This window comes from Rhea pennata, chromosome 1 (assembly GCF_028389875.1).
Source record: "Rhea pennata isolate bPtePen1 chromosome 1, bPtePen1.pri, whole genome shotgun sequence".
Taxonomy (NCBI): domain Eukaryota; kingdom Metazoa; phylum Chordata; class Aves; order Rheiformes; family Rheidae; genus Rhea; species Rhea pennata.
In genome coordinates, this window is record NC_084663.1 from 144,868,396 (window position 1) to 144,881,056 (window position 12,661).

The 12,661-nt window shown below is 34.5% G+C and overlaps 1 protein-coding gene across 3 annotated transcripts in view; it reads left to right on the forward strand.

The window, feature by feature from the left end:
• Positions 1-12,661, forward strand: part of HERC2 (HECT and RLD domain containing E3 ubiquitin protein ligase 2) — a 116,519-nt gene that overhangs the window by 95,566 nt on the left and 8,292 nt on the right. For all 3 annotated transcript variants that reach the window (XM_062601561.1, XM_062601564.1, XM_062601562.1), the window contains exons 78-86: positions 87-285; positions 2,508-2,722; positions 3,463-3,640; positions 5,471-5,632; positions 6,608-6,699; positions 7,694-7,833; positions 8,893-9,080; positions 9,779-9,976; positions 11,580-11,663. In XM_062601561.1, coding sequence (XP_062457545.1) covers positions 87-285; positions 2,508-2,722; positions 3,463-3,640; positions 5,471-5,632; positions 6,608-6,699; positions 7,694-7,833; positions 8,893-9,080; positions 9,779-9,976; positions 11,580-11,663 — 1,456 coding nt within the window. The remainder of the gene's footprint in view (positions 1-86; positions 286-2,507; positions 2,723-3,462; positions 3,641-5,470; positions 5,633-6,607; positions 6,700-7,693; positions 7,834-8,892; positions 9,081-9,778; positions 9,977-11,579; positions 11,664-12,661) is intronic.

A 12,661-nucleotide genomic window follows, 5' to 3' on the forward strand; every position in this document is an offset into this window, starting at 1 on the left:
GTACAATGATAAACTGATATTTTTTGCAGTTTTTTGTTTCTAAGAGGTCTCATCATTTTTGTTTTCCTATTTTGAATTTTCTACAGGCGACCAGATGATTGGACACTTTCAGCTGGAGGCAGTGGAACTATTTATGGTTGGGGTCATAATCACAGAGGACAGCTTGGAGGAATCGAAGGGGCAAAAGTCAAAGTTCCAACTCCATGTGAAGCTCTTGCTACCCTTAGACCAGTGCAGTTAATTGGTGGTGAACAGACTCTGTTTGCAGTGACTGCTGATGGAAAAGTAAGGATACAATAAATAATTGTTAGACTGCCCTGGCAGATTTCATTCTCTCAGGCAGAATGGGTTTGGCTGAATCAAAAGTAATGTGCATAACATGTACAACCAAACAAAAAGGATACCAACTCTGCCAGGGCAACCTAGGAATCTGATGTACTAAAGCATGAATAAGTGCATGAAACAAGGCATGCATAGTTTAGCTCTCAATCCAAAACTGTGATCAAATTTTCAAATAGAGCAGAATACAAGTAATAAATACTTGCAGTATCTCATAAAACAGGAGAGGGAGTAAAAGGTGAAAATGATTGTGTTACCTTCAGAAGAGGGAGCTGTAATTGGAGTCTAAGATTGTTCTAGGTTGGCTAAAAGCCTGTATGCTGCAGGATCTAATTCATAGACACTTAAATAAACTGTCAGTGACATGGAGCAACGTGAGGTGCTCTTCATAGCGTGAAGAATGGAAAGGGAAAACACAAATTTCACAAAGTCTTTTTTTTGATGTGGATCACAGCTTGTGTTAAGAATGTGATCAAGAATTTAAGCTAGAGCTTATTGAAACAGACATATTCATTTAGTGAGATACTATAATGATTGTGTCCTCAGCAGTCAGTATCATCCTTGTTAATGTTTCAGAAAAGGATAAGAAAAAGTTTAATGCCATTGCTCAACTGTGTTGAGAGAGATTACTTTAGGATAGACAAAAAAGGGGGTGAAAAGCAGAATTTAACTGTATTTATGGAATGGAAGGGGAAGAAGCAACTGTGCTACATGTGTATTCCACAGAAAAGTCTAGAATAATAATGTGTGAAGGAGACCTACAGGTGATAGATGATTTTATAAATTCATCACACAAAGTTATGGCATATTTATACTTTTTCATAACTAATCTTAATTTTTAAAACAAAATCCATTAAGTCAGAAATAGCTCATAATGGCTTGAATGTAGCCTTATTTTCACTCCTGCCATATGAGATACTAGAATTTGTGTTCTGCTTTCAAATATAGGTAATGTTCTATTTTTAAGGAAAATATATGTGAATAATCTATCTTTAAAATGAAAGCTATATTTTTGGTAAAGTTTAAAAACCTAGAATTTTTTCTATGATTATAGAATTATATTTCATGTAAGAGTAATCAGATTTTGACAGGATTGCCAGATAGAAATTTGGTTACAAGAAATGTCTCCTTTAATTTTTTTTAATTAAGGTAAGATTGTGGTGATTTAAAGATAGTATGGAAAATTGTTTTCCAGAATGTGTATACATGTGCCTGAAATAGTATGTTTGAGTATTCCAGAATAAAGCTGCCTTGTGAAACTCAGTGGTTACATGCTACAGCTGCTGAATTTTCCCTGTCTGGGCTTGAAAGATCATCTAAATTGCCATGGGAAGCAGCTCCTGTGGATGTAGAACAGCTGTTGAGCAAAATGAAGTCACAGTTGCATTTGTTGGTAGAACTGTTCTTTTTCTAGATCAGCTTCTAGAGTTGGAAAAGTAGACAGTTTGTAGAGACACCAGACCTTCTTCAAGCCTTCTTCAGGCAGCAGACTTCAAAGCTAAATACTAAATTGAGAGTAGTTGTATAGACTTTAATTAGATATATATCAGATTATCCTTGGAAGAAAAATAAGTTAGTGCCTATGCAGTAAAGAGCATGTGAGTAAGGAAGGGACCTTGGATGATAATGTGGTCATCCCTAAGGGGGAAAGAGGGGAGCATACTTGAGCAGTTTCGCTCAGTGTGTGCTTAAGTTTACAGTCTACCTCTTTTGTTCCAGAGTTGAAGAATTTAAGTTACCCAAAGCCTGTCTACTTTTTCCATCCATGTTAGTTGATCTAGTAAGAAAAAGTATTACCACTGATTAAACTTGTTCTGCCTTTGTCCTTAGACTGTCATGTCTTCTAGGGCACTATGAACACCAAAATAAGAATGCAGCTCCCTCGTCTCCTTTTCGTATGTTCAAGAACCCTCTGTATAGAATATACAATGATACTGGTAGCTTATATTCAGTCCTAAAACAAATCTAACTTTAATTTGAAAGCGAAACTCTTGCTATTAATACACTGATTCCTGAATTCTCAAGAAATACAGGGGCATGCAAGAAGCTCTTTTGAGACTTTCCTTTAGTTATATTCTAGTATACATTTAAGAATTCCTCTGTACAGATATGATGAATGTTCTTATTCAAGAGGCAAGCAACATTAAATTTAATTCTTTGTTTTAAAGCTGTATGCCACTGGATATGGAGCAGGTGGTAGGCTTGGAATTGGAGGAACAGAGTCAGTTTCTACTCCAACTTTACTGGAATCCATTCAACATGTGTTTATAAAGAAAGTTGCAGTGAACTCGGGAGGAAAACACTGTTTGGCATTGTCTTCTGAGGGAGAGGTTTATTCTTGGGGTGAGGCAGAAGATGGTAAACTTGGTCATGGAAACAGAAGGTAACATTTTAAAATGTTATTTTAAAAAATTTAGTGGGCATTTAATATAGTTGCTACATTTTTGAAGCCTCATATAAGTACTGCCTGTGCATTCAAGCCAACATTACTTAGTCACATGGAGATGTAAGTTTTTAAAGTAGAGAAACACAAAATATTTTTCAGATTAACGGTCACTCTGATTTCTGTAATTGTTTTCTAACACATCTGTACATGCGGAGGTTCAGCGAATTTCATTTGAGATCCATCTTGTAGGTATTCAGCACTTAAAAGCACTTCAGGGAGCAAAACTGCCATTCTGTCCCTGATGTCTATATCCACTGTTGCCTGGATAAAAGAGCAGTTCTGTTTGTTAGCAGCAACAACATTCTGATGCAAAAGGAGAGATGTTGGAGTTTATAGGGGATAACAGTACTTTTTATACTAGAAATTTCAATAAAATTTATTAAATGAGACTGATAGATTCAAGGATAAATGTTTAGGTCTGGCTTAATCTCAAGGTAAACCAATTTACCTGTAAGGCTGAATTGTAATGTATGGTAAATACTTGTAGGTTTTGTAGACCTATAAAAATACTTCTGAATGACTATTTAAACCTAAACTTTAAGATCTTAAATGAGCAAAAATAAGTACTTGGTTATTTTAGGTCTCCTTATGTTCATTCTAAAATGCTATCTCCATACCTTGCTGAAAATGAATACTCTATTCTAAAACTTCTGATTAAACAAATATTTCTATTTCAGCCCTTGTGATCGTCCTCGTGTAATTGAATCTCTGAGAGGTATAGAAGTGGTTGATATTGCTGCTGGGGGAGCACACAGTGCATGTATTACTGCTGCAGGAGACCTTTATACATGGGGAAAGGGAAGATACGGACGTCTTGGGCATGGAGATAGTGAGGACCAGCTAAAACCTAAACTGGTAGGAAATATTTTTTTGGCATTCTATACAGTCTTGGTGCCAGTTAGCTTCTGATTAGTAGTTGCTTGCAGAAGAAATGATGTTAGGTATATGTAGGAAATCAACAGTGATTGGTTGTTTTAGAAAACAGGAATGGGATAAAAGAATGAAGTGAAAGTACAGCTGCAAAACTTTGCAGCTTAATCCTTAAACAGCTTATAAGGAATTTGTATTGTGGAAGAAGGACTTTTAAAAAACAAAACACTGAAAACAACAAACAAACCATTAAGTGGCACCTGGTTCCGGTAATAAGGATATGATGTGACAATTGTCAATCAGTTATGTGTCATTGTAACCCCTGGTTCCCTTGTGTGGTGGTGGTATCTCAAATGCACCCTGATCACCTATTTCTGATTCTCCAAAATGAATTAACCCTTTCCTCAGCAAGTAATTCCACCCCTTCCAGGAACGTTTTCCATTGACAGTAGACAGTGAGCTCCTTGTCTGCTAGCTCCCCTCTTTGTTTACTTTTGGAAAAGCGTATACCAGTGATTACAGTGATAGGTAATTAAAGTCACTTGCAAACTACTTCTTTTCTGATATAGTAATTATACTCTTAATTCTCATGATTAATAAAAAGCATTACCCTAATACTAAGTATTTAATTGCTATTTGCTAAACAAATTTGAGTTAAGCAATTACAGATGATGAATACAGCTGGTTCCATTTGATTCTTCCTAAGTGGTAAATTTGAAAATTTGTGAAGTGCACTACTGAATGTAGAAATAATGGATTATACTGATTTAGCTGGCGAGTTGTTATAATTCAAACTCTGTAATAATCCTGCTGAGTAGGCTATGATAGTTTTAAATTAAAATAGTATTATTAAAGACAACTGTCCTACCTTTGAACTGACAGTTCATTTTATTCCCTCTCTTCTATTGTTGGAAATACAGCAAAAAGATAATATTGCATTAGTTGAACTGAATTGAATGTTAGTGTATAGCTTTTATTCATAGCTGTATGTATGTGTTTGTAAGCAGTCATGCAAGTATTAACTTTTTTCAGTGCTTGGTTTTGTGGGATGAGGTATTATAGATTCTCAGTCCACTTTGAGACCGTATCATTTGTATCCAGATGCTCTCATTCCTTTTCCCCAAAAGCCCAAAATCTACCAGCCTGTCCTACTCTTCATTTTTTTTTCCATCTCATGCACTTGGTTTTGTATAAAAATAACTAAGCTCTAGATGAGTTGAAGTATATGAAGTTCCATGCAGATCTTGATGAATTGGACTCCCTCAATCCTTTATTTCAAAGAGGGATGATGATGATGAGGATATAGTTTATGTGGGTCAACACTCTTTCATGTTGTGAATACAAATTCCATATCTCATCACTAGATGGCAACATTTCAAAAGTTAAACTATTGATTAAATTCAGATTCTGATGTAAGTGATAGAAAATTGTACAAAAGGCTATTTGAAAATAAGCATTCTTATTTAGTATATATCATACTTAAAAAAAAAAAAAAAAAAAAAGAGCCTGAATTTATGTAAATAGAATATAGCCTTTGATAACCCATGTTTTTTGAGTTTTTCTCTGATTTTTTTTTAGGACAAATTTTAAGTAGTTCACCAATTAAAGAATAATATGTCTTAAAATATATAGCAAATTCTCATTTTGTTAGTTTGAGAAGTACAAGGCCCTTTGACTTACATTTATTTCCTTGATTCTGAGGTGTGAGAGACTTGTACTTTTCATGAAGAATCTCTCCAAGCTGCGTTGTCTTTTTTTGTGGATCTAAATGACCGAGTCTTGTACTATGAACAAAAAATGGTGATTGCCTTTCAGGTGGAAGCTCTCCAGGGCTATCGTGTGATTGATATAGCCTGTGGCAGTGGAGATGCACAGACGTTGTGCCTGACTGATGATGATACCGTGTGGTCCTGGGGTGATGGAGATTATGGAAAACTTGGAAGAGGAGGCAGTGATGGTTGTAAAGTACCAATGAAGGTATTTTTTTTTTCTCCATTCTTTTAGATTCTGTGGGGGTTAATGGAGAACACTGAAGAGTGATTTGTCATTACGTGCAAACTTTGACCCATCTTGGGATATCTGGATTCTCCTGATTGTTGTTAATTCAAGACTGGTCTTGAATTTCTGTGCTGACTGTTGAAGTTACGCTTGCAGGTTTTCTCTTTGTGTGATATTGCTGGTTCCAGGAATATTTATTTTGATGACTCTCAAAACAGTATGTTTCTCCCAGCAACTCCTCATATTTCTTTGTGTTAATAACTTTTCAGACTGCTGAAATCATAGCTTCATTCCAGAAAGGGTAATCAATATTGCTTTATACTAAGCTTTTTCATCTGAATGCTTGGTTTACTTACGGTTTCTCCATGTATGAACAATGAAATCCATGCAGGCATCTGATATTAATAACAACACTTATTAACAATGATTAATGCTGGTGGGTTGAAAAACATTTAGGGATCTCAAGGTGTATACCTGTGATTAGTGGAGTTCAGATTCTTAGTCCAGAATGAGACATTATTACTTGGACGCAGGTGTCCCCACTCTAACCTTTCTTAAAGGTTAAAGTCCACCAGCCTATCCCAAATAATATTTTTTTTTATTGCATGATAAGACTTAATGTGAGAATAGCTGATTTATGTTTTAAACCTCATTAATCTCATATAGGATAAGGAAAGAAGGAGCAATTATTGAGTGACTAAAAGAGAAAACATACTAGTGATCATCAACAGTTTTCTGAATATGAGCTTCTTTTTAATGTTTAGTAAGTAAATGGTAGAAAGATGAATGGAGTAGAATTCCACTATATGATCTACAGATGCATTTTTATTAATAAATATACATAGTCACTCTCACATTTTCATATTATGTTTTCCTAAAGTCATACCAAAGACAATGCAGTCTATGAACCTTGAGACAGCTTAACTTTGATTTCATTTGATATTATTTTCCTAGATTGATTCTCTCACAGGCCTTGGAGTGGTTAAAGTAGAATGTGGATCACAATTTTCTGTATCTCTTACCAAATCTGGAGCGGTATATACCTGGTAAGCATTAGTCATATTTACAATATTAGATGTAATTTGGTCTATGGCAGATACTAATGTTGTTTTGTCTTCACTGTTTCAATCCTCGCCTCCCCATGTCAAAAATGTTTTAGGAGTTTTTTAGGAGCTTCTCTGTCTTGATTAATAATAAAATGTACTGTTTTGTGGAGTTTTTTATATCGCCATTTGAACGGAAAAAGAAAAAAGTATTTTGTCTTGGAAAACTGAGCCCAGAGTTGTTCTAGGCACTGACTACTGCAAGATGCAGAAGTTCTCAGTAGGTTAGTAGAAATGTAAGCCTGAGGTGTCATGTGTGGAAAAAAAACAGCATAAATAACATTCTCATGTATTATAAACATTCTGTCTAGATTGTGATTACAGTAGTTCTAGGATGTTGATTCAGTTCATTGATTGAATCTTTCTATACAGTTCTAATTTTTGTAGTTTAAACTATCACACTTGAAAGTTTAAAACACAAAAGAAAACAAAAAACCTCCCCCACATTCCCCTCCAGCTTGTTGCCTGTAGCATTAGAGATGTTTTTAAGCTGTATATGGTTTAAGTTTCAGTTTCTGAGGCCAGTAAACTTGCTCTTTTTGCAGTTGAATGCCTCTAATCCTTGATCCTTTTAAGAGGAACAAAATAAAGCTTGCCAAGGTGATTAAAAAGACCTGCACTGAATAAGTGTGAACAGTGTACTGGAGTCAGAGTTACATGAATGTGTTACCTGGTTCTATGTGTTACATAAATTTCACATCAACAACTTGGAAATATTTTTACAGTGTTAGTAGAATCACACCATGTCATATAAGCTAGGAATGATTAATGTTGAGTATGTGGGAGGCAGAACCTTACTGTTTCTACTAAATATCAAAAATTTTTCATTACTGGACTGTTTGTTACTACACCTACAGGCAAAATATCATACACTCCATGTCCTCTTGTTCTTCCAAGAGTAAGAACAGTTTTGTAATGTTGTACGTTCTCTGTGTAGGGGCAAAGGAGATTATCATCGATTAGGTCACGGATCAGATGACCACGTGAGAAGACCACGACAAGTGCAGGGACTGCAAGGAAAGAAAGTCATTGCGATTGCTACTGGGTCTTTGCACTGTGTTTGCTGCACTGAAGATGGTATAAAGAACAAATAAATTACTTAGTTCTCAGTACTGAATTTGAGGAAAAAAATATTTTTTACCTCTTGGTTAGATGTACTTGCTAGAAATGCTAGTCCTGTGTGTGTGTGGACATACTTTGTGTTTGCAGTTGTTGCATATTTCTTTAGTAGCAAGTGTATAATTGATTTAAAATGAGCACATAAACCTAGCTGAAGATTTTTAGTTACTTAACTAAAAAATAAATAATTAAATTTTGTAAATGCTAATGATCAAAAGAAAATACAGAGCTCTAAAAGTAGTTACAGATTGATCAAGCACTTGAATGAATGCACTTAGCTGCTTTTTTTTTCTTAAGAGGATCTTCTGAACCTGCTCAGGTGTTTAATCTGGTAAATGAAGTGTGAGGCAAACTACAGCTTCTTAGGGAGTGGCATGAGATATTGAATATTCTTTGTAGGAAACTCATTTCCCCCATTTAATTAATCAGTCTGCACAATGATTGAGTGTTTTATAGATGCTAGTGAAATAGGATATAGGTGCACAAAATGAATGCTTAGAAACAAGGTTGCTATCTTAAAAAGTATTTTCCAATTGCTTTGCAACAGTAAACACCCATTTTAGTGTCCTGTATAGCAATACAATCTGTTATAGGATCTTTCCTTACACATTAAATCTTTCCTTTCCCCCTTCTTCCCCTCCTCCCCTTTTTTTTAACAACAGCTTTTTGGCTATAGAACTGTAAAATACAGACTCTTTCTGGTGTATCTGTCATTGTTGTTATTCTCCTACCCCATCATTTTCTCCTGTTCTTATACAGAACTTTAAATGACCTACACACTATGAGGAAATAATATGTGCTGTACGGACATTCAGAATGTGATCTTAACCCTGACAGTCAAGTTTTACTAGATAATGGATTTCAGAGTTACAGGCAGACCTAGAAATCTTGGTTATAGACCAAGAGCTCATTGGGTTAAATGATTTATAAATGCTAATAAAAAGAAAATACAACTCTCACCTTAGCTTCAGAAGGAGTAAAAAATTTTTTTTGTTTGTTTGTTTGTTTTTGTTTTAGGGGAAGTGTATACATGGGGAGATAATGACGAAGGACAGCTTGGAGATGGAACAACTAATGCTATCCAGAGACCACGCTTAGTTGCAGCACTTCAGGGTAAAAAGATCAACAGAGTAGCCTGTGGCTCTGCACATACTTTAGCTTGGTCAACCAGCAAACCTGCTAATGCTGGCAAGCTCCCTACACAGGTAATATTTTGACTTATTATGCTCAGACTTTAAACCTGTTTCGTATGCTTCTTGTTGATCTTTCAGAGATTCTAAATCTCTGAATAAGTTTAACATGCTTTTGTTTCACCTCATGCTTGAACCACTTACTTTTTTTTAGTTCTATATTTCCAAAGAAAGATTCCAATTTTCTGAGGTGAGAAAGCTTCTTCATTCATTACCAATCCAATTCTAAACAATAACTTAGTTTGCAGATCGAAAGGAATATGAGTGCCATCTTCCAGCTATGAAAGTCTCAGCCTTCCAAGTGAATTCTTTATGCTTGCTTTTGTTTAAGGAGATTGATTTCTGAATATTCGATTTCTCCCTCATTGAATCTTTTAGCTGCAGTATTGGGGCATAATGCTTGGTATAGTGATGGCAGGATGTAAAATGTGTCTATTTATGGATAAAGAAATTTGTAAGGTTTGGAATAACAAGAAAAATCTAACTGTTATGTTTTTAATACTTTCAGAAACTTTCTGTTTAGAGGGATACTGTTAATGTTTTATACAAAACTGAACTTAGTATTTATTTTGACAGCATGAATAAGCAAATACCTGAATGTCTAAGAATACAAATTTGCCTACAAATCTTATAAATTGTTGTTCTGTTTGTTTAATAAAATCCAGTGTATAATAATTCCAAATTTATATTCAGATATGATTGCTTTACCATAGGTTCCTATGGAGTACAATCATCTACAGGAAATACCTATCATTTCATTGAGAAACAGACTTCTGCTGTTGCATCACATTTCTGAACTCTTCTGTCCTTGTATTCCAATGTTTGATCTTGAAGGACGGCTTGATGAAACTGGCCAAGGACCCTCAGTTGGATTTGATACATTACGGGGAATACTGATATCGCAGGGAAAGGTATTTACCAAAATATACTTTCAAAGAAACACAAGATAGGTATCATTATGGTGTTGGTCTGCTTTTTGTATTTCGGGTGTAATAGCCAGGTGGTATAGTAGTTGAGGCAATAACTATATGCAGGAACAAACATATTTCAGATGGGGATTAAAGTTTCGGTCTCCAGTGGTAAAGAAACATAGAATTTCATAGTCATAAGGAAAGTCAATCATGAGGAAATCCATTTAATTGCAAGTCCTGAAGATTGCAGCACTAATTTAAAACTTCAGATACAGAAAACCTTTAAAAAGATAACTGACTTTCAGTGTGATCATCAGTTTTGAGTCTGAATTTTCTCACTGTCATAGTAATATGTTTAACAAAGAATGATAACCTTGTATTAACAACCAAATTCTACTATGAAATGTATTTTAAAATTTAAAAAAGCAGTTAATAAAAGCAGTTAATGTTTTGCTTGCTCTCTGCAGAGCTGTTCTGTGTCTGTAACAAAGACATATGGCTTATAACCAGACTCCTTAACATGTGTTGTCTACAAGTATCTGTCTTTAGACAACAAAAGAATTGGGTAGTGGAGAAATTCAGCAGAACAACACATGCTTAACAGACCAAGAAAAGACCACTCATTTTTCATCAAAATCTGTGAAAAAGCAAAGGGAAATTCTAGATACAATCTTCACAACACTTGTAAATCTTAATGTAAATTATGTTAGGTATAGAAATAGATGTGTAGGAGGCACATTCAACATTGTTTAGTTTTGAGTCTGCACAACAGTTGTAGAAAAGCTTCAGATACATGATAAATGTGATATTAGACACATTTAATGTTAAAATTATTCAACAGGGACACCAAAGTTGTGATGCTGTATTCATATCTAAGAATTCCAAGTCAGATAATAGAGATTTGAAAGACTTAAATTCTGATAAAGCTTACTTGAAACTGACAGTGTAAAAATTGAGGCAAATCTTTAGTTAGTGAAATTCAGGTGTTTAAATTTGCATGAAAAGTTTGTTTTTGATTTTGTAGTTTATTGCCTTCCTTAAGCATTATGGTCTCTTCTTTAGCTTTTTTGATTGTTTTTTTTTTTCCTGATGTACTTCTCCATATACATTTATTAGTTTGGTATAAACTAACATATATTTGAAATCATTGACATTTTGGATGTTTAGTAATAACTGAAGCCAGTGAGATTAAAATTTTACCAACCATAGTTAGGAATGGTACAGGAGAGACTTTTTTATTTTGATTATCCTAAATATTTCAGACTTGAATTGTATTAGCACAAATAACATGCTCCTTAAATGACATCTCACAGCTTTATCTTCTGTTGCTCTTGCCTGCTTGTTTATTTTTTGAGTATTTCAGAAATATTTGATGTTTATTTCCATTTCTTCTAAAGAGAGATTTGGAGAATTTGAGCCTTTACTCAAAGTTTGAGTGATAGTCAGAAGGAAGTTGCTGAAGGAATAGTATTGCAAGATGCATTTCTCTGTTCTGTTGTAGAATCTAGATCTTCTTGAGTTGAACTAAGTACATTTTTGTTTGAAATATGAGCATCTTTATTTGATTGCCGCTGTTCTAATTTTTTGTATTTTCTTTTTTCAGGAGGCAGCTTTCAGAAAAGTTGTGCAAGCAACTATGGTGAGAGATCGTCAGCATGGGCCCGTTGTAGAGCTCAACAGAATACAGGTAACTTAGGCTAAAGTTTTGAGTCTAGTGTGTATGTTTAGCCCCCAGTGCTGTACACTTGTAAAGTCTCTTCGTGTTTCTGGATTTATATCAGAGAACCAGAAAGCATAACACAGCAAGGGCTTTCTTTTCAGTACATTTTTGTCTACAATTTTTTGAGGGGGAAGGGGCACTTCTTGACTTGAAATGTTAAATATATTATTCGGACACTTGATAGGCAAAATGTGTCCTGCTTGACAAAGGACTGCTTTTTCAAGATGTACTGGATTGTATTATTTGAGGGAGTGGTGGTTCTGATGTCTTTCTTACCTTCCCAAAGGATCATATGAATTATTCAGCTGTTGCTTTCGTAACAGAGAACATGAAAAAAATGCCCTTGAAGGTAATTAGAAGATGATAAACTCTTGTCGTTTGCTGGTCATTACATGTAGTCATATGGATCGTGGAATTGTTTTTATATAAAAGGGCTTTTTTCCCCCCCCTTATCATTGACGTTAGAAAATGTAATGTCATGCCTTAGGCCAGATACATCTTTTTCCATAAGTATTTCAGTAACATAGAATAGTAAAACATTGTTTTCATTTAAACAGACTGAAGCTTGGGCTTCCTCATGCATTTCTTTCCTTTAATGTTTTATTTATTTAATTAATTATTTATTATTTTACTATATTGTAAAAAGTAAGAAAACATATTCTGTAAGTTTAGAATAGAGAAACTGAAAATTTTGGCTAAGTAGTTAAAATGAACTTAATGAACTAGAATTTGTTATGTTGAACTGTAGGCTGTATTATATTCCTTTGCCTTTTCCTATGGGTACTTAAAAAATCTCCTGATAACATTATATGATTGAAATGAGTTGTTTTAGTTTATTACTTAGGAAGTAGAAACTGAAGAAAGTACCAGATACTTTACTTTTTCCATTTTTCTTGTGAATTCAGAAGGTGCAATAAACAGTGCAAATATTTAACTTTGAGTAGGAAACAAGTGAATAAGTTGTA